The 22818-nt window shown below is 37.6% G+C and overlaps 1 protein-coding gene across 8 annotated transcripts in view; it reads left to right on the top strand.

Annotated features, from left to right (window-relative positions):
* The window catches only part of PALS2 (protein associated with LIN7 2, MAGUK p55 family member), a 127874-nt gene that overhangs the window by 68462 nt on the left and 36594 nt on the right, over positions 1-22818 (top strand). For all 8 annotated transcript variants that reach the window (XM_043871777.1, XM_043871776.1, XM_043871775.1 and 5 more), the window contains exons 3-5: positions 7765-7917; positions 20987-21139; positions 21921-22148. In XM_043871777.1, coding sequence (XP_043727712.1) covers positions 7765-7917; positions 20987-21139; positions 21921-22148 — 534 coding nt within the window. The remainder of the gene's footprint in view (positions 1-7764; positions 7918-20986; positions 21140-21920; positions 22149-22818) is intronic.

The following is a 22818-nucleotide window of genomic DNA, read 5'->3' as shown; positions in this document are numbered from 1 at the left end:
AGAGTTAATCTATTAGAGTAAGAATTTTTTTTAGATTTTATTTTACTTTCATTTATTTTTTCTTTAATGCCTTTTTTTTTTTCTTAATGGAGATCTGGTTTTTGGACATATATTATTTTCCTCTTTCTGAAGAACCTCTTTTAATGTTATTTTCAAGGCTGGTCTATTAGCAATAAATTCCCAGTCTTTGTCAGACAGAGTCTTTATTTCTCCTTCAAAAAACTTCATTTTTGAAGGATAGTTTGACTGTGTACCTATAATTCTAGGTTGATAGGATTTTTTCTTTCTATACTTTAAGTATTTCACTACACTCTCTTCTTGCTTCCTTGATTTCTAGAAAAGTCCTGTGTAATTCTTATCCTTGCTCCTCCATAGGTAAGAATATTTTTCCTCCAGTTTCTTTCAAACTTTTCTCTCTGTCTTTGATTTTTGCACTTTGAATATGATTGTTTGATGATCTCTCATATTGCTGGATCTGTAGTTTGGTGTCTGTCATTAATTTTTTAAAATTCTGTCATTATAGCCTCAAGTATTCTTCTGTTTCTCTTTGTATGCTCTTCCCCTTATATGTGTGTTACATCTTCCTGTAGTCGTCCCACAGTCCTTAGATTTGTTCTATTCCATTTGTGTCATTCCTTTTTTATCTTTGATTTCAGTGTGAGAGGTTTCTATTGGCATATCTTTAGGCTCACTGATTGTTTTTCTTTTTTTTCATTCAGTCATGTCCGAATCTTTGTGACCCCATGGACTATATAGTCCATGGAATTCTCTAGGCCATTATACTGGAGTGAGTAGCCTTTCCCTTCTCCAGGGGATCTCCCCAACCCAGGGATCGAACCCAGTTCTCCCGCATTGCAGGTGGATTCTTTACCAGCTGAGCCACAAGGGAAGCCCTCACTGATTGTTTTTCATGTGCTTATTGGCCATTTGTGTATCTATGGGGAAATGTTTATTTAGATTCTTTGCCCATTTTTTGAATCAAGTTGTTTTTGTGTGTGTTGAATATTGGGAGTTTTACATATACATCTTAGCTATTAATTCCTTATGAGATATGTGGTTTGCAAATATTTTTCCTATTTGGTCGGTTACCTGTTTAGTCTTGATATTATCTTTTGGTGCATAGTTTTTTTGTTGTTGTTTTTTGTTTTTTTTTTTTAATTCTCAAGAAATACTTTTACCTATTTTTTTTTTTTCTGTTGTTGCCTCTGCCTTTGGTGTCATAGCCAACAAATCTGCCATTTACAGTGTTATGAAGCTTTGACTCTGTTTTGTTTTCTTCTCATAGTTTTACAGTTTTAGGTCTTAGGTTTAGGTCTTTGATCCATTTTCAAGTTGTTTCATATAGTGTTAGATAGTGATCGATTTTCATTCTCTTATATGTGAATATCCAGTTTTCCCAGCTGTGTTTGCCACCCTTGTCAAAAATTATTGGACTGTACATGTGAGCATTTATTTCTGGACTCTCTTCTATCTCATTGCTCTGTATGTCTGTCTTTAAGACAGTAACACACTGTTTTGATTACTGTAGCTTGGTAGTAAGTTTTGAAATCAGAAAATGTGAATCTTCTACTTTATTCTTTTTCAGAATTGTTTTGGCTGTTCTGGGTGCCTTGCAATTCCATACAAATTTTAGAATCAGTATGTCAGTTTCTACAAAGAACTCTTCTGGGATTCCAGTAGACATTGTATTGATTATTCTAAGGGAGTATTACCATCTTAACAGCACAAAGTTTTTAGATCCATGATCATGAAGTGATTTTTCATTTAAATCTTTATTTCTTTCAACAATGTTTTATAGTTTTCAGAGTATGAGTTTTCACTTTCATTAAAATTAGCTTAAGTATTTTACTCTTCTCACTGCTATTGTGAATGGAATTATTTTCTTAATTTTCTTTTCAGATTGTTCATTTTTGGTATATAGTATATTGATTTTTGTACATTAATCTTCTATCCTGCAATCTTACTTGACTTGTATATTGGTTCCAATAGTTTTTCAGTGGATTCCTTAGGATTTTCTTAATACAAATCTATGAATAAAGATAGTTTTACTTCTTTCTTTATAATCTGAATGCCTTTTATTTCTTTTTTTGGAACATTCTTCATTGGCCTTTTTATTTATTTTAATTGAATTATAATTGATTTACAGTGTTGTGTTAATTTCTGCTGTACAACAGAGGGACTCAGATAAACATATACATTCTTTTTTTTTTTCATTTATTTTTATTAGTTGGAGGTTAATTACTTTATAATATTGTAGTGGTTTTTGTCATACATTGACATGAATCAGCCATGGATTTACATGTATTCCTCATCCTGATCACTAATTGTCATGTCTAGGAGATTGAGTACAAATGTTGAATACAGTGATGAGAGCAGACTTTCTTGTTTCCAATCTTAGGGGAAAACTACCTGTTAAATACAATAATATTCACTATTGAATATAATAGTACCTGTGGGTCTGTATTCTGTGTTCTAAACCTTGACTTTTTTTTTTACATATTCATATCAATATCTACAAAGAACCTTTGTTCTCTTTAAAGGTGGCATGATATTCCATTGTATTGAGTATATCAAAAAAATTTTAGTCAAACTTCTGGTAAATATTTAGATGGCTTTTTTACATATAAGTCATGCTGTAATATTCAGTCTTGCTACATGTTATTTTACACCTGTATGTATATCTCTAGGATAAATGTTAAAAGAATTGTGTGATTTTGGTTGTTATAGTCATACTGCTCACTAGTGTGCTCCCACCAGAAAAAAAAATGTGTAAGTGTCTTCTGACGTACTCTCAACAACATAGTATATTACCAGAATTTTATCTTTGCCAGTCTCATAAAGAAATTAATATTTCAGCATAGTTTTAGTTGCATTTCTCTTATGAAGGAGATTGTGTATCTTTTCATATGTTTAAGAAGTATTTGAATTTCCTTTTTTGTGAAGATTTATTTTGTGAATATTTTTTGTAAAGATTCTCATTTTTAGTTTTTTGACATCTGTTTGGTTCTCCTAATTCTACAGTTATCTCTAAGAGTGGCTCAACTCCCTGAGTACCTAGAGATACAGTTTATCTAATCTAAGAATTTGAGCTTTTTTTGGTTCACTAGATGACAAATTCTTTACTCATTAAATAATTCAATTCTAATTTAGTTATACTTATTTCATGCATTTTTTCAACAAAACATATCTCACCTTTTTTGACATGTATGTAGTAGCAAAGTAAAAATTGAATTCTCCATTCTCTTTTGTCTCATTTCTACTTTCTGCTCAAATTTTTTTACCAATTTTTAATTATTTGTGGATTGCTGTTGTCTTAGATCAAAAATCTCTGGAATAAAAGATGTCTGTTGGCCACAGTCACTCTTATCTCCTATTTATTTAATCGCTTTTTAAAGAAGTACTTAATTAGCAACTACTGTATATTTAGCCATGTTCTAAAAAGAAACAATATATAGTATTTTTGTTTTTAAGGGAGAAAGATAAGGTTACTACACATAATAATTATAACATTATCGTTACTAGATAATAGCATTTGTCACTTTACGTACAGTGCACAACTTTTGTTAAAAATTTTGTTTACCAGCGTGGACGAACTGTGCTTGCGCAAAATACCCAGAAGTTTTGAAAGAACTCTTTCTTCCCTGCAGTTCATTTTTCTAAGGTGCAGTGGTGAATAGGATTCTTAGAACTAGACATACAAGAGGGCTAGACTATATTTGTGTCAACTCCAGGTATTCTACAAAGTCAGTTATGGCATGTTCTTCCAAGTGCTTGTGGCAGGAGAAATATATTTTTATTGAGTTGTGTTAGATTTCTAATAATTCTTTTTCTTAAAGGAAACAAGACACATTTATTCAAATAGCATATATGATTCATTTCTGTCTCTGGTAAGTTTTCAGTATTTCCTTTGTCGTTTTGTTTGATTGTGTGAGCTGCATCACTTCAGTAGTGTCTGACCCTTTGTGATCCTATGGATTATAGTCCTCTAGGCCCTTCTGTCCATGAGCTTCTCCAGGCAGGAATGCTGGAGTAGATTGCCATCTCCTCCTCCCAGGGATCTTCCCGACTCAGGGATAAAACCCACATTTCTTAAGTCTCCTGCATTGACAGGTGTGTTTCTTACCACTAGCGCCACCTGGGAAGCCTGCTTGATTAGTTAAATTCAAGTTGGTACTTGCCTCTTCAGTCAGTCAGTCAGTCAGTCAGCTCAGTTGCGTCCGACTCTTTGTAACCCCATAGACTGTAGCACACCAGACTTCCCTGACTTGCCTCTTGAAAGCTACTAAATAAATTTTGACTTGAGGTCTCAACTTCTTTCACATTATACAAGAACTTAAAAAGTTACATATTAACAAATATTGACCTATAGTTGCTTTCTTGGAAATACTAAAGTTTATATTAATTGAACCCAACTGTATTTCAGAAATTGATTTTCTGTATTAATTATAGCTGCAGTTTCACTTAGAAACATTTTCTTTCTCTGAGGATTTATGTGTTGTGTAGTGACATTTTTTTCCTACCGTAGAAGCAATCTGTAGGGTTGATGGGCAGACACCTTCAGGTATGTTTGTTTTTGTAGCACACTTCTGCCTTCTACTTGACTTCCTCTTTCTCTCTTGTGGGTAGTCTTTCCACATTCCCTCCTGTCCTCTCACAGCTTAGGAGCAATAAGATCAGTGAAGATAGAAAGGAAGGGAAAGGTATTAGAGTTTCCAAACCTTTGATCTTTCCTGTTCCTCTACTTTTCCTGAAGACTTCAATTTAATCAAAAAGTAACATAGGATATTATAGAAAATATATTGGCTTTAGTACCTGAAAATTTTAAGCCAGTCATCATCTGTTCCCTGGAGCAACAGGTAATTCTTATAGCTCTTTGAGCAAGAGGATGGAGATGGACAGTGTGGGTGGTCATCTTGAACCATAGGAGTATAATTTAGCACATCTACACGAAGGAGCCATGCTAAGAAGCAACTCAACTAGCAGTCAGTGAGAGCATATATCACACTTGTACATGATTGATAATAATGTATAATATTTTAGATTAAATAATTAACTGTAAGATGATGATAGGGTAGCCTACTGTATAATCAAAAAGTTGAATAAGATTTAATAGGTAAGAGCTCAAGTTTGATGATGTTACCTCACTTAGCTGCTTACCAGTAGTGTGAACTCAGGCAGTCACTTTATCTCATTTTGCATTACCAGGGTCTGTGTCTATAAGGTGATGATGATAACAACATACCTACCTTAGCTGACTACACACATGCACACTCTGATACTGAACTTAGAATATATTTACTGGCACAAAACAAAAACCTTCAATAAATGTTCAGGTTCTTTTCTTCCTTTTTTTAAGCTTTCATATACTATCGTTAGAGTATTAAGACTATTTGCAAGGTTAATCATGCTAAATTGGATTTTTTTTAAACAACAAATATTTATATTAAAACAATTAGCAAGGGTTTCCCTGCTGGTCCAGTGGTTCAGGATTTACCTTACAGTGTGAGAGGCACTAGTTTGATCCCTAGTCAGGGAGGATCCCACATGCCACAGGGCACCTGAGCCCATGTGCCACAACTGATGATCCTGCACTCTGAAGCCCATAAGCCGCAATACCGAAGCCCGTGCTCCACGACAGGAGAGGCCACCGCAGTGAGAAACCCTTGCAACTAGAGAGTAGCCCCACTCTCTGCAACTGAAGAAAGCATGTGCATAGCACCAATAAGACCCAGCCCAGCCAAAAAATAAATGAATACATAAGTAAAAAACAATATTTCCAGCTTGTTTTATAAGAGCTAAGTAGTTGTGTATATTATTTTATTTTTTTTTCTTAGTGGTTATAATCATTCCATGATATGTTAAATGGTCTCATCATCTTCTCTTTGTCAGGCTTCTGTTAGCTTTAAGAAAATTATAGATTTACCTGTTCTCGCTCTTAGTGGCATCCCCTAGTCGTCTTAACACTTTTCATATCTAAATCTAATAGAAACTCATTGCTCTATTTAAATTACACATGGTCTTTTTGACAGTTTTGTTTCATAAAAATTATAATTTCTTCTTATCAGTTTATTTCATATGACTTAAAATTTCTTCGTTGGAGGTATTCCTTTAAAGTGTTGCTAATAGCCCCTCTCTTCCACTTATATTTATGTCATTGTGACAACATTGTGACAATGTTGTGAATTTTCTGGAAAATATATTTAAATGAAAAAAATGCATTTTTAAAATTAGAAGGTGTATGATTTAGAAGATGAGATACAAAAGCCAAGAATGTGAGATAGCTCATTAACAATTTTACATTGATATGTGTGAAATGATTTTTTAAATAAAATATTTAAAAGTAAAAGAAATAGAAGGTGTATTAGAATTCCGAAGGATCCACTCTGTATGGTAGAATAACATGTACAGTATTATAGGTATCAGATAACGTTTAAACAATACTGTAACCACTTGAAATTTGCAATTTTTTCCTTCACTCACAGAACTAGAACTTAATATTTAAGTGTAAAACTTGTCATCTTACAAGGTTTCATTTATAAATTAAATCTTTATAATTATGCTTTTCCTGTAAGATGTTAGTTGCTCAGTCATGTCCAATTTTGTGACTCCATAGATTATTGCCCACCAGGCTCCTCTCTCCACAGAATTCTCCAGGCAAGAGTACTGGAGTACTCACTTCACTTCCTCCTGGAGCAGCCCTTCCCTTCTCAAGGAGATCTTCCTGACCCAGGGTTTGAACCTGAGTCTACTGCATTGTTGGCAGATTCTTTACACCCTGAGCCACCAGGGAACTTCCCTGGTGGTCCAATGGCTAAAACTCTGTGTTCCCAATGCAGTGAGTGCAGGTTCAATACCAGGTCAAGGACGCAAGATCCCACATGCCCCAAGATGAGGCCAAATAAATTATGCTTTACTTGTCTTCAAAATCAGACAGCAACTGTTTATCAGAAAAACAACACTTAAAAGATACAGACTGTTTATAGTGTTCATTCTGAGTCTGAATTTAAAACTCTGCTTTACTGCCACTGTTAAAGAATATTTAGGACTATTTATTTCCCATGACAATGTAATTGATGGTTCATTTTCTGTGGAAAAGTTCAAGAATTGCCTTTCCTGAATTGTCCTTTTTGCTGAATTTTCAAAATGGAAAATTGTAACTTTAGGATTATGGGATTCTCAAAATGATTTTCATTGTTTTTTAAATGATAATCCATATCATGGTTATGCCCTTATTTTTATTGTGCTTAATCATCAAATAAGTATGGTTTAGTCATTTAGCCACTAAGTCATGTCCAACTCTTACAACTCCATGGACTGTAGCCTCCCAGGCTCCTCTGTCCGTGGGATTCTCCAGGCAAGAGTATTGGAGTGGGTTGCCATTTCCTTCTCCAAAATAAAGCATAAACAGTATCATTTGAGCCTAAACTAGAATGTCATTAGGAAATTCTGTTGGGTAGGCAATATACTACATTTAAAAAACTTTTAAAATTATCATTGGCCTATTCAGTTTTTCCGTAATTTAGTTATAAAAATGAGTTTTCCATTATCTTTAGGGTAGGAATAGAGGCCAAAGTTTATCATACTGCATGATAACATTTACTGTGAAATCTGTATATTACCTCTGATTGAAAGATTTGATTTCAGTAGATCAAACCATCAAGTAATATCTTTTAAAACTTTCAAAAGTTTTCAAGAAGAAAACCACAGTCTGAGCAAAGCAGTGTGTTATATACAGTATATAAAATATACTGGTATTTTTTTCAGGCTCATGAGAGGCTAGAAGATTCAAAACTAGAAGCTGTCAGTGATAACAACTTGGAATTAGTCAATGAAATTCTCGAAGATATCAGCCCTCTAATAAATGTGGATGAAGATGTGGCAGAACTGGTTGGTATACTCAAAGAGCCTCACTTCCAGGTAACTTTCTCTATTCTCTTCTTTCTAAGTCCCCTGTATTCCCAAAATATTCTTGTAGTAGTTTCTGTTTAAGATGAAGTTTTTAAAAGATTTAGGGCCATATTTTGCAAATTCCAACTTAGATGTTTTAATATCCTCATATGCTTATGCTACATAAACAGATACACATACTATATAGATGTACAGTGTCTGTCAAAGAAATGCATTAGAGTGGATTTTTGTTTGTGTAATTAAAAATGATAACAACAAACCTACTTCACCATCAGACCACATGCTTGGGACATTTTTCTCGCAGTGATAGTGGATTTTTCTTCCTTAATACCGCCGTTTCCCAGCCCTTCTTGGGACTAGTGATATGGCTTTTCAGTATTGCTTCTAAGACTGGGGTGCGGCTGATGACCTTAGAATATGAGAGAGCTGTAGGGGATAGAAACTATGACATACTTTCCACAGGGGCAAAAAATAAATTCAATTTAAGCATTTGTCTGTGTAGGTGAAGAGTTAATCAGTTTATCAAAGATGAATCAGTTTCAGAAGAGAGAAAGAAAAGTGGAAATTTCTTAGAAATCTGTAATTAAGACAATTTGGTATTGGGGCAGTATTAGAAAAATAGATTACCTGAAGAAAAGAGAAACCCCAGAAATATATCCTCAGACAAATGGCAGCTTGATTTATGAGACACTAGAGAACGCACTGGTCATAGCAAACACCCTCTTCCAACCACACAAGAGAAGACTCTACACATGGACATCACCAGATGGTCAACACCAAAATCAGATTGATTATATTCTTTGCAGCCAAGGATGGAGAAGCTCTATATAGTCAGCAAAAACAAGGCCGGGAGCTGACTCTGGCTCAGATCATGAACTCCTTATTGCCAAATTCAGACTTAAACTGAAGAAAGTAGGGAAAACCACTAGACCCTTCAGGTATGACCTAAATCAAATCCCTTATGATTATACAGTGGAAGTGAGAAAAGGATTTAAGGGATTAGATCTGATAGACAGAGAGCCTGATGAACTATGGACAAAGGTTCGTGACATTGTACAGGAGACAGGGATCAAGACCATCCCCATGGAAAAGAAATGCAAAAGGCAAAATGGTTGTCTGAGGAGGTCTTTCAAATAGCTGTGAAACGAAGAGAAGCAAAAAGCAAAGGAAAAAAGAAAAGATATTCCCATTTGAATGCAGAGTTCCAAAGAATAGCCAGGAGAGATAAGAAAGCCTTCCTCAGCAATCAATGCAAAAAAATAGAGGAAAACAACAGAATGGGAAAGACTAGAGATCTCTTCAAAAAAATTAGAGATACCAAGGGAATATTTCATGCAAAAATGGGCTCAATAAAGGACAGAAATGGCATGGACCTAACAGAAGCAGAAGATATTAAGAAGAGGTGGCAAGAATACACAGAACTATACAAAAAAGATCTTCACGACCCAGATAATCACAATGGTGTGATCACTCACCTAGAGCCAGACATCCTGGAATGTGGAAGTCAAGTGGGCCTTGGAAAGCATCACTACGAACAAAGCTAGTGGATGTGATGGAATTCCAGTTGAGCTATTTCAAATCCTAAAAGATGATGCTGTGAAAGTGCTGCACTCAGTATGCCAGCAAATTTGGAAAACTCAGCAGTGGCCACAGGACTGGAAAAGGTCTGTTTTCATTCCAGTCCCTAAGAAAGGCAATGCCAAAGAATGTCCAAACTACCGCACAATTGCACTCATCTCACACGCTAGTAAGGTAATGCTCAAAATTCTCGAAGCCAGGCTTCAGCAATATGTGAACCGAGAACTTCCAGATGTTCAAGCTGGTTTTAGAAAAGACAGAGGAACCAGAGGTCCAATTGCCAATATCTGCTGGATCATCGAAAAAGCAAGAGAGTTCCAGAAAAACATCTATTTCTGCTTTATTGACTATGCCAAAACCTTCGACTGTGTGGATCACAATAAACTTTGGAAAATTCTGAAGGAAATGGAAATAACAGACCACCTGACCTGCCTCTTGAGAAACCTGTATGCAGGTCAGGAAGTCACAGTTAGAAGTGGACATGGGACAACAGACTGGTTCCAAATAGGAAAAGGAGTACGTCAAGGCTGTATATTGTCACCCTGCTTATTTAACTTATATGCAGAGTACATCATGAGAAACGCTGGGCTGGAAGAAGCACAAGCTGGAATCAAGATTGCCGGGAGAAATATCAATAACCTCAGATATGCAGATGACACCACCCTTATGGCAGAAAGTGAAAAGGAACTAAAAAGCCTCTTGATGAAAGTGAAAGAGGGGGAGGAGCCAAGATGGCAGAGGAGTAGGACGGGGAGACCACTTTCTCTCCTACAAATTCATCAAAAGAGTAACTGAACCCAGAGCAAACTTCACAAAACAACTTCTGATCGCTAGCTGAGGTCATCAGGCGCCCAGAAAAGCAGCCCATTGTCTTCGAAAGGAGGTAGGACAAAATATAAAAGATAAAAAGTGAGACAAAAGAGCTAAGGACGGAGATCCGTCCCAGGAAGGGAGTCTTAGGCGGCATTGCTTGGGGTAGGGTCTGGGCCTGAGTGCCCTGAGGACAACCGGAGGGAGTTTCTGTGAGTTGCCAACTTGAACTGTGGGAGAGCAAAAGAGAGAGAGAAAATTAACCCGGCAGTGTCCGTTTGCAGAACAAAGGGACCGAGAAAGTCCAAAGAAGAGCTCGCAGGCTGCAGACCGGCCCAGCCCTGCCAGAGGCAGGAGGCAGGGGGGAGGGGAAGGTCGCGGAGAGACACAGGGCGCAGGCACCCTACCGGTGCGGGCGGGGACTGGGGCTGGGGACCGGAGGGCAGAAGGCGCACGCACCCGACTGGCGCCAGCGGAAACTGAGACTGGGTCCACGGAAGGGAGTGGGCGCGCCACACCTGGGGAGAGTGCGCCCACCAAGCCCCTGGCTGCCTGGACCGCTCTGACGGGGAAGGCACAGAGAGCAGGCGCAGCTTTTCCTTCCGCGCTTTTGTGGAACACCCGAGGGCTGGAACCTCGCGTAGCGCGGGGCGCGCTCCATATAGAACAGCCGGGAGCCTGAGCAGCACAGACGGAGAAAGCAGCGTCAGCCCCTCCCGGCAGCGCCAGCCCCTCCCCTCAGAGCGACGGAACTAGCTACCTAAATAAGAGTCCACCTCCGCCCGCCTGTGTCAGGGCGGAAATGAGGCTCTGAAGAGACCGGCAAACGGAAGCCAAATAAACAAAGGGAACCGCCTCAGAAGTGACCGGTGCAACAGATTAAAATCCCTGTAGAAAACACCGGCTACACCGGAAGGGCCCTGTAGATATCGAGAAGTGTAAGCTGGAACAAGGAGCTATCTGAAACTGAGCCGAACCCACACTGACCGCAACAGCTCCAGAGAAATTCCTAGATGTATTTTTACTTTTTTTTTTTTTTTAAGTAAGAAAAAAAAAATTTTTTTTTTATTTTTTCTTTTTTATTTTTTCTCTTTTATTTTCCTTTAAAATTCCCTATTACTCCCCCATTACTCCTTAACTTTCATTTTCATAGATTTTTACGAGATTTTAATTAGGGAAAAAAAATTTTTTTTTCTTTCTTTTTTTTTTTCTTTTTTTTCTTTCCTTTTTCTCTTCTATTTTCTATTTTTCTTCTTCTCTTATTTCTTTTAAAGTCCTCTAGTACTCCTCTACTACTCCTTAATTTTCATTTTCAATACACTATAACCTTACCAAAAAAAAAAAGAGAAGCCCTATTTTTTAACCGAAATTCAGTTCCCATTTTTATTCAGGAGTGTGTTGATTATTCTCTCCCAATCTTAACTCTCTGTGTTCTACCTCAGAACACCTCTATTTCCTCCTTTCCGCTTCTCTTCCCAATCCAATTCTGTGAATCTTTGTAGGTGTCTGGGCTACGGAGAACACTCGGGGAGCAGACAACTGCGTAGATCTCTCTCTCTCCTCTTGAGCCCCTTTTTCTCGTCCTGCTCATCTCTATCTCCCTCCTCCCTCTCCTCTTCTTCATGTAACTCTGTGAACCTCTCTGGGTGTCCCTAACAGGGGAGAATCTTTTTGCCATTAACCTAGAAGTTTTATTATCAGTGCTGTATAGTTGGAGAAGTCCTGAGACTAACTGAAATCCAGAAGCAGGAGACTTAAGCCCAAAACCTGAGAACACCAGAAAACTCCTGACTACATGGAACTTTAAGTAATAAATGACCGTCCAAAAGCCTCCATACCTACACTGAAACCAACCACCACCCAAGAGCCAATAAGTTTTAGAGCAAGACATACCATGCAAATTCTCCAGCAACACAGGAACATAGCCCTGAACATCAACATACAGGCTGCCCAAGGTCACACCTAACACATAGACCCATTTCAAAACTCATTACTGGGCACTCCACTGCTCTCCAAAGAGAAGAAATCAAGTTCCATGCACCAGAACACTGACGCAAGCTTCCCTAACCAGGAAACCTTGACAAGCCAATCGTCTAACCCCACCCACTGAGTAATCCTCCACAATAAAAAGGAGCCACAGACCTCCAGAATACAGAAAGTCCACTCCAGACACAGCAATCTAAACAAGATGAAAAGGCAAAGAAATACCCAACAGGTAAAGGAACATGAAAAATGCCCACCAAGTCAAACAAAAGAGGAGGAGATAGGGAATCTACCTGAAAAAGAATTTAGAATAATGATAATAAAAATGATCCAAAATCTTGAAAACAAAATGGAGTTACAGATAAATAGCCTGGAGACAAAGATTGAAAAGATGCAAGAAATGTTTAATAAAGACCTAGAAGAAATAAAAAAGTCAATTAAAAATGAATAATGCAATGAATGAGATCAAAAACACTTTGGAGGAAACCAAGAGTAGAATAATGGAGGCAGAAGATAGGATAAGTGAGGTAGAAGATAAAATGGTGGAAATAAATGAAGCAGAGAGGAAAAAAGAAAAAGGATCAAAAGAAATGAGGACAACCTCAGGGACCTCTGGGACAATGTGAAACGCCCCAATATTCAAATCATAGGCATCCCAGAAGAAGAAAACAAAAAGAAAGGCCATGAGAAAATACTCGAGGAGATAATAGCTGAAAACTTCCCTAAAATGGGGAAGGAAATAGCCACCCAAGTCCAAGAAACCCAGAGAGTCCCAAACAGGATAAACCCAAGGCGAAACACCCCAAGACACATATTAATCAAATTAACAAAGATCAAACACAAAGAACACATATTAAAAGCAGCAGGGAGAAACAACAAGTAACACACAAAGGGATTCCCATAAGGATAACAACTGATCTATCAATAGAAACCCTCCAGGCCAAAAGGGAATGGCAGGACGTACTGAAAGTAATGAAAGAGAATAACCTACAACCTAGATTACTGTATCCAGCAAGGATCTCATTCAGATATGAAGGAGAATTCAAAAGCTTTACAGACAAGCAAAAGCTGAGAGAATTCAGCACCACCAAACCAGCTCTTCAACAAATGCTGAAGAATCTTCTCTAGACAGGAAATGCAGAAAGGTGGTATAAACGTGAACCCAAAACAACAAAGTAAATGGCAACGGGACCACACCTATCAATAATTACCCTAAATGTAAATGGGTTGAATGCCCCAACCAAAAGACAAAGATTGGCTGAATGGATACAAAAACAAGACCCCTATATATGCTGTCTACAAGAGACCCACCTCAAAACAAGAGACACATACAGGCTAAAGTGAAGGGCTGGAAAAAAATATTTCATGCAAACGGAGACCAAAAGAAAGCAGGAGTCGCAATACTCATATCAGATAAAATAGACTTTCAAATAAAGGATGTGAAAAGAGACAAGGAAGGACACTACATAATGATCAAAGGATCAATCCAAGAAGAAGATATAACAATTATAAATATATATGCACCCAACATAGGAGCACCGCAATATGTACGGCAAACACTAACAAGTATGAAAGAGGAAATTAATAGTAACACAATAATAGTGGGAGACTTTAATACCCCACTCACAACTATGGATAGATCAACCAAACAGAAAATTAACAAGGAAACACAAACCTTAAATGACACAATGGACCAGCTAGACCTAATTGCTATCTATAGGACATTTCACCCCAAAACAATCAACTTCACCTTTTTCTCAAGTGCACACGGAACCTTCTCCAAAATAGATCACATCCTGGGCCATAAATCTGGTCTTGGAAAATTCAAAAAAATTGAAATCATTCCAGTCATCTTTTCTGACCACAGTGCAGTAAGATTAGATCTCAATTACAGGAAAAAAGTTGTTAAAAATTCAAACATATGGAGGCTAAATAACATGCTTCTGAATAACCAACAAATCATAGAAGAAATAAAAAAAAGGAAATCAAAATATGCATAGGAATGAATGAAAATGAAAACACAACAACCCAAAACCTATGGGACACTGTAAAAGCAGTGCTAAGGGGAAGGTTCATAGCATTACAGGCTTACATCAAGAAACAAGAAAAAAGCCAAATAAATAACCTAACTCTACACCTAAAGCAATTAGAGAAGGAAGAAATGAAGAACCCCAGGGTTAGCAGAAGGAAAGAAATCTTAAAAATCAGGGCAGAAATAAATGCAAAAGAAACTAAAGAGACCATAGCAAAAATCAACAAAGCTAAAAGCTGGTTTTTTGAAAAAATAAACAAAATTGACAAACCATTAGCAAGGCTCATTAAGAAACAAAGAGAGAAGAACCAAATTAACAAAATTAGAAATGAAAATGGAGAGATCACAACAGACAACACTGAAATACAAAGGATCATAAGAGACTACTACCAGCAGCTCTATGCCAATAAAATGGACAACTTGGATGAAATGGACAAATTCTTAGAAAAGTATAACTTTCCAAAACTGAACCAGGAAGAAATAGAAGATCTTAACAGACCCATCACAAGCAAGGAAATCGAAACTGTCATCAAAAATCTTCCAGCAAACAAAAGCCCAGGACCAGACGGCTTCACAGCTGAATTCTACCAAAAATTTAGAGAGGAGCTAACACCTATCTTACTCAAACTCTTCCAGAAAATTGCAGATGAAGGTAAGCTTCCAAACTCATTCTATGAGGCCACCATCACCCTAATTCCAAAACCAGACAAAGATGCCACAAAAAAAGAAAACTACAGGCCAATATCACTGATGAACATAGATGCAAAAATCCTTAACAAAATTCTAGCAAACAGGATCCAACAACATATTAAAATAATCATACACCATGACCAAGTCGGCTTTATCCCAGGAATGCAAGGATTCTTTAATATCTGCAAATCAATCAATGTAATACACCACATTAACAAATTGAAAGATAAAAACCATATGATTATCTCAATAGATGCAGAGAAAGCCTTTGACAAAATTCAACACTCATTTATGATTAAAACTCTCCAGAAAGCAGGAATAGAAGGAACATACCTCAACATAATAAAAGCTATATATGACAAACCCACAGCAAGCATCACCCTCAATGGTGAAAAATTGAAAGCATTTCCCCTGAAATCAGGAACAAGACAAGGGTGCCCACTCTCACCACTACTATTCAACATAGTGTTGGAAGTTTTGGCCGCAGCAATCAGAGCAGAAAAAGAAGTAAAAGGAATCCAGATAGGAAAAGAAGAAGTGAAACTCTCGCTGTTTGCAGATGGACGTGATCCTCTACATAGAAAACCCTGAAGACTCTTCCAGAAAATTACTAGAGCTAATCAATGAATATAGTAAAGTTGCAGGATATAAAATTAACACACAGAAATCCCTTGCATTCCTATATACTAACAATGAAAAAACAGAAAGAGAAATTAAGGAAACAATACCATTCACCATTGCAACAAAAAGAATAAAATACTTAGGAGTATATCTACCTAAAGAAACAAAAGACCTATACATAGAAAACTATAAAACACTGATGAAAGAAATCAAAGAGGACACAAACAGATGGAGAAACATACGGTGTTCATGGATTGGAAGAATCAATATTGTCAAAATGGCTATTCTACCCAAAGCAATCTATAGATTCAATGCAATCCCTATCAAGCTACCAACGGTATTCTTCACAGAACTAGACCAAAGAATTTCACAATTTGTATGGAAATACAAAAAACCTCGAATAGCCAAAGTAATCTTGAGAAAGAAGAATGGAACTGGAGGAATCAACCTGCCTGGCTTCAGACTCTACTACAAAGCCACAGTCATCAAGACAGTATGGTACTGGCTCAAAGACAGAAATATAGATCAATGGAACAGAATAGAAAGCCCAGAGATAAATCCACGAACCTATGGACACCTTATCTTTGACAAAGGAGGCAAGGATATACAATGGAAAAAAGACAACCTCTTTAACAAGTGGTGCTGGGAAAACTGGTCAACCACTTGTAAAAGAATGAAACTAGAACACTTTCTAACACCATACACAAAAATAAACTCAAAATGGATTAAAGATCTAAATGTAAGACCAGAAACTATAAAACTCCTAGAGGAGAACATAGGCAAAACACTCTTCGACATAAATCACAGCAAGATCCTCTGTGATCCACCTCCCAGAATATTGGAAATAAAAGCAAAACTAAACAAATGGGACCTAATGAAACTTAAAAGCTTTTGCACTACAAAGGAAACTATAAGTAAGGTGAAAAGACAGCCCTCAGATTGGGAGAAAATAATAGCAAATGAAGAAACAGACAAAGGATTAATCTCAAAAATATACAAGCAACTCCTGCAGCTCAATTCCAGAAAAATAAATGACCCAATCAAAAAATGGGCCAAAGAACTAAACAGACATTTCTCCAAAGAAGACATACAGATGGCTAACACACACATGAAAAGATGCTCAACATCACTCATTATTAGAGAAATGCAAATCAAAACCACAATGAGGTACCATTACACGCCAGTCAGGATGGCTGCTATCCAAAAGTCTACAAGCAATAAATGCTGGAGAGGGTGTGGAGAAACGGGAACCCTCTTACACTGTTGGTGGGAATGCAAACTAGTACAGCCACTATGGAAAACAGTGTGGAGATTTCTTAAAAAACTGGAAATAGAACTGCCATATGACCCAGAAATCCCACTTCTGGGCATATACACTGAGGAAACCAGATCTGAAAGAGACACGTGCACCCCAGTGTTCATCGCAGCACTGTTTATAATAGCCAGGACATGGAAGCAACCTAGATGCCCATCAGCAGATGAATGGATAAGGAAGCTGTGGTACATATACACCATGTAATATTACTCGGCCATTAAAAAGAATTCATTTGAATCAGTCCTAATGAGATGGATGAAACTGGAGCCCCTTACACAGAGTGAAGTAAGCCAGAAAGATAAAGAACATTACAGCATACTAACACATATATATGGAATTTAGAAAGATGGTAACGATGACCCTATATGCAAAACAGAAAAAGAGACACAGAAATAGATAACAGACTTTTGAACTCTGTGGGAGAAGGTGAGGGTGGGATGTTTCAAAATAACAGCATGTATACTATCTAAGGTGAAACAGATCACCAGCCCAGGTGGGATGCATGAGACAAGTGCTGGGGCCTGGTGCACTGGGAAGACCCAGAGGAATCGGGTGGAGAGGGAGGTGGGAGTGGGGATCGGGATGGGGAATACGTGTAAATCTGTGGCTGATTCATATCAATGTATGACAAAACCCACTGAAATGTTGTGAAGTAATTAGCCTCCAACTAATTAAAAAAAATAAAATAAAAAGAAAAGAAAAGAAAGTGACAGAGGAGAGTGAAAAAGTTGGCTTAAAGCTTAACATTCTGAAAACTAAGATCATGGCATCTGGTCCCATCACCTCATGGGAAATAGATGGGGAGACAGTGGAAACAGTGTCAGAGTTTATTTTGGGGGGGGGTCCAAAATCACTGCAGATGGTGATTGCAGCCATGAAATTAAAAGATGCTTACTCCTTGGAAGGAAAGTTATGACTAACCTAGATAGCATATTAAAAAGCAGAGACATTCCTTTGCCAACAAAGGTCCAGATGGTCAAGGCTATGGTTTTTCCAGTGGTCATGTATGGATGTGAGAGTTGGACTGTGAAGAAAGCTGAGCGCTGAAAGATTGATCCTTTTGAACTGTGATGTTGGAGAAGACTCTTGAGAGTCCCTTGGACAGCAAGTAGATCCAACCAGTCCATCCTTAAGGAGATAAGTTCTAGGTGTTCATTGGAAGGACTGATGCTGAAGCTGAAACTCCAATACTTTGGCCACCTCATGTGAAGAGTTGACTCATTGGAAAAGACCCTGCTGCTGGAAGGGATTGGGGGCAGGAGGAGAAGGGGACGACGGAGAATGAGATGGCTGGATGGCATCACCGACTGGATGGGCATGAGTTTGAGTAAACTGTGGGAGCTGGTGATGGACAGGGAGGCCTGGCGTGCTGCAATTCATGGGGTCGCAAAGAGTCGGACACAACTGAGCGACTGAACTGATATTTTAGTGGAGAAAGAATGGACTGTTCAATAAATGGTCATGAGATAGAAGAATAAAGTGTCACCTGCTTGTCACTGCAAATCTTAGCATTAAAAATCAAATGACAGCACCCCTATGCTTTTCCTCAAGATTTTCCTTGACTCTCTAACCGTGTTACTGCAAAAATTATGTAAATGCATAGTGAGTTGGTTCCAACATAAATCTATATCTTAAGTACAAAAAATAGAAACACATGTCAGAGACACCATTATGCAGGGGCCAGTTAATTGAGGCCTTAAATGCATACTAAGATATTTGAACTTTATCCAGAGGACATTGGGAAACCTTGGGTAGGGATAGGGGTGGAGGCGGTTATTAAACAGGGAGAGGTCAGATTGTGGAGCTATATGGTTTTGTGCCAAGGTGAGAAGTTGTGATGGCAGCATAGATAGTGGGAAATGTGAGGATTTTCGAGTTTTAAGCTGTAAAATCAATAGGGCTTAGTGAGTGATTACATGTGACAGCCACAGAAGAGAAGTATGGGAAGTTGATAAGGACAGAATTTCTGACAAATAATTGATGGCGTCTACTGAGATAAGGAACACTCTAGGAGGACTGTTTTGGGCATACTTACGTTAAAGTAACTGGCCATGTTAAGTTAGTGGTATCTTAGAAGTATGCATCTGGTAGAACTTTGCAAGCATGCTATATTTTTTATGTAAGTATAAAATTTAATGCATAAATTTATATGAGGTCTAATAAATATATAAACTTGTGAAATAGCAGCAAGTAAAAATGCAGAAATTAAGACATTGCATTTTTATTACCCAAATCACCACTATACTACCATGGTGCATATTTCTCCATATTTTTTCTATTCATAAATGTACATGTCTATTTTTTTCTTTACTGACTGCAATCATTTTGCATAAGCTGTTTTGTAGTTTACCGTTTTTTCAGCCATTGACTTCCACTTTTCCATTTCAGTGGACCTCTGTAACTTGCAGTGCATTTTACACAATAATACTCTTTACAGCTGGTTTGTATGTACAAATTTTCAGATTAGGTCTATATGTGGCATTAGTTAGACCATCCCTTTCTCCCCTGATTATGATGTTGACCTACTAGAGAGACCAGGCCAGGCCATTTTCCTACAGAATCCACTCCTTGGATTTACTTGTGTGCTTTCCTGCTGTGTTGTTTAGCTCTCCTATTTCTTATAAACGGAAGTTTTACCTAAAAGATGGCTTGAGTTATATTTGAAACTGGGATGCATCTTGGGCTTCCTAGGTGGCACTAGTGGTAAAGAACCCACCTGCAGTGCAGAACACTTCAGAAACACAGGTTCAATCACTGGGTCTGGAAGATCGCCTGGAGGAGGGCATAGCAACCCACTCCAGTATTCTTGCCTGGAGAATCCCACTGACAGAAGAACCTTGGCGGTCTACAGTCCATAGGGTCACAAAGAGTTAGACATGACTAAAGCAACTTAGCTCGCACTCAGGATGCATCTTAAATAAGGTGATACAACATAAATTAATCTGCATCAGATGATGTATAATATCTGGTTGGCCCATCACTCTTCTTTTTTTCTGAATTGAAATTTTTGTTTTTTTAAACTTTTAATTTTGTATTAGGGGGTGAGTGTGTTAGTCACATGGTTGTGTCCGACTCTTTGTGACCCCATGGACTGTAGCTCCTCTGTCCTAGCCAATTAACAATGTTGTGATAGTTTCAAGTGAATAGCAAAGGGGTTCAGCCGTACATTGCTTCATCACTCTTGATGCTGAGATTATTCCCTTGAATAAGGGCAATGACAGCCAAATCCTACTCTTGAAAGCCTTTCCACTAAGAAGTAATCTAGTATGTTATTATTCTGGCATTATACAAATGCTGTTTCCTTTCAACCATTTACTTAGTGATGAGCTCAAATTAATAATCCTTGCCTCACTCAATATTTTCATTAGAGGTTGCAAAATGACGTTTTTCAAGTTCTCTCATTCTTAGCTGGTCTTCTTATATAGAGTTTTTCCTCATCAGCTGAGCTGTTTAGTTAACCTACAATGCATTTCCGACTGAAAAGTTAGGGAAATGCCAGCTTCTTCCCTTTGCCAATTTTCACAGTAAAGAATTGTTTAAAAGGGCAATCTCAAATGGTAACAAATGAGATTTTTTCAGTCCTGTTTTTTAAGTAGCATTGTGGACTTAACGGAGTTTTCATTAATTCATTGTTTCAATCCTATATAATCCTTTGTTTTGTTTTGGTTTTTCAAATTATCATGACTCTTGGCCAGTTGTGGGCAGATTTTTAATTTATGAGAAATCTGGATCAGGAGAGTCCTCAGTAGTGGTTCAAGTCACAGGAATGGGTAATATTGCCTGAGAAGAGTGTACAGGGTAAAAGCTAAGAAGCCCAGGTTAGTGACTTAAGTAGCTTCCATAATTTATAGGAATAATCCTTAATATATGAATTTGTGAGTTTTTTTCTTTGTAATTTTTCTTCAGTCTTTTATACTATTTTCATGAAATGACTAAAATTACCAATTAATGCCTTGGAAATTTTTAGTACTCTAATGGGATAATGAACTGCTACTTTTAATAACTTATTCCATCTGTAATCAATAACCACAGGCTGTTTTGAATCCTAGTCACTCTTGGAGGCCCATGATATTGTGGCATCAAAGTGTTACGAGTCACCTCCATCAAGCCCGGAAATGAATAATTCTTCTGTCAATAATCAGTTATTACCAGTAGATGCCATTCGTATTCTTGGTATTCACAAAAGGGCTGGGGAACCGCTGGTGAGTTGATCAGTCAGTGCCTTCTTAAATCTGAAATCTTACATACTTGTGACTGAGTCACTACTCTATCTCATTTTTTTCTTCCATAATTTATATCATTATGAAAACTTTACTCGTGTTTGTTTCATCAGTCTTTTTTGGCTTGTGTATAAAATACACAGGTGATACTCTCAACTTGATTTAGCATGCAGAATTAAACCAAAATTAAACTGAAATAGAGGAGAGAAGTTTGCCAATGAGTAGAAAACATTTCAGAGGATAACTATTTTTTTCCTATACCCTTTCAAGAAATGAACTGAGGTTGCTTGCTAATTATATATAGTAGCAAAATACAGAAGATCGTTGTTATTAAAAATTGAAAACATTGGTAGGACTCGGTAAGTAATGTTTATAGTTTCGTGCTAAGATGGCATTTCCTGGCTCTGACTATGAGAACAGTGAAGTGAGAAGAGAAAACACCAGGAACAAGGCCATCAGAATGCACAAATGCATTGCTTGCTCCTTTGAGCTTCCTCATATCTTGTGCAACGCAGCCTAAGATATGTTTAATTTTCAAGGTTAGTCTTGCCATGGAAGTCCCTTTTTTAAGGGATGGTGTATGTTGTCACAGTTGTACGTGGTTTCATGAGATTGGAGTATTGAGTTACGAGTGAATGTGGGAAAAGTAGGAATGATTTACTCACTTATTTTTAGAATTGTTTTCTTATATATATATTCATGAATATTTATGATTTCTTCCTAACAACCTAAAATCAGTAATTCCATTCCTTATTTTCTTCAGGGTGTAACATTTAGGGTTGAAAATAATGATCTGGTAATCGCCCGAATCCTCCATGGAGGGATGATAGACCGTCAGGGTCTGCTTCATGTGGGAGATATAATTAAAGAAGTCAATGGCCATGAAGTTGGGAACAACCCAAAGGAATTACAAGAATTACTGAAAAATATTAGTGGAAGTGTCACCCTGAAAATTTTACCAAGCTATAGAGATACCATTATTCCTCAGCAGGTTAGTAATAAAATTCTTGCTAATACTTTTTTCCTTTAATCACACTGTTGGATATAACCACCAGTTGCTACTTTTTTGCTTAAGAGAAGAGAAAAAATGGTCTGGTTTAATTGTTCTAAAGTGCCTTATTTTGTCATTGGTGAATTCTTGGAATTTTTAAACAATATTATCTTACTATTCAAAAGGAATTTACTTGAGAAATCTCTCTGTGAATGCCATGAACCCTCTATTCAATTCAGTCATCAGTTGTATCATCTGATTCTTTGCGACCCCATGGACTGCAGCACGCCAGGCTTCCCTGTCTGTCACCAGCTCCTGGAGCTTGCTCAAACTCATGTACATCAAGTTGGTGATGCCATCCAGCCATCTCATCCTCTTTCATCCCCTTCTCCTCCTGCCTTCAATCTTTCCCAGAATCAGGGTCTTTTCAAACGAGTCAGTTCTTCATATCAGGTGGCCAAAGTATTAGAGTTTCAGCTTCAACATCAGTCCTTCCAATGAACACCCAACTGATCTCTTTTAGGATGAACTGGTTGGATCTCCTTGCAGTCCAAGGGGCTCTCAAGAGTCTTCTCCAACGCCACAGTTCAAAAGCATCAATTCCTTGGTGCTCAGCTTTCTTTATAGTCCAACTCTCACATCCATACATGACTACTGGAAAAACCACAGC

Source organism: Cervus elaphus, chromosome 18 (genome assembly GCF_910594005.1).
Source record: "Cervus elaphus chromosome 18, mCerEla1.1, whole genome shotgun sequence".
NCBI lineage: Eukaryota > Metazoa > Chordata > Mammalia > Artiodactyla > Cervidae > Cervus > Cervus elaphus.
The sequence above is the reverse complement of the archived record's forward strand: the minus strand, read 5'-3'. Positions and strand labels throughout refer to the sequence as shown.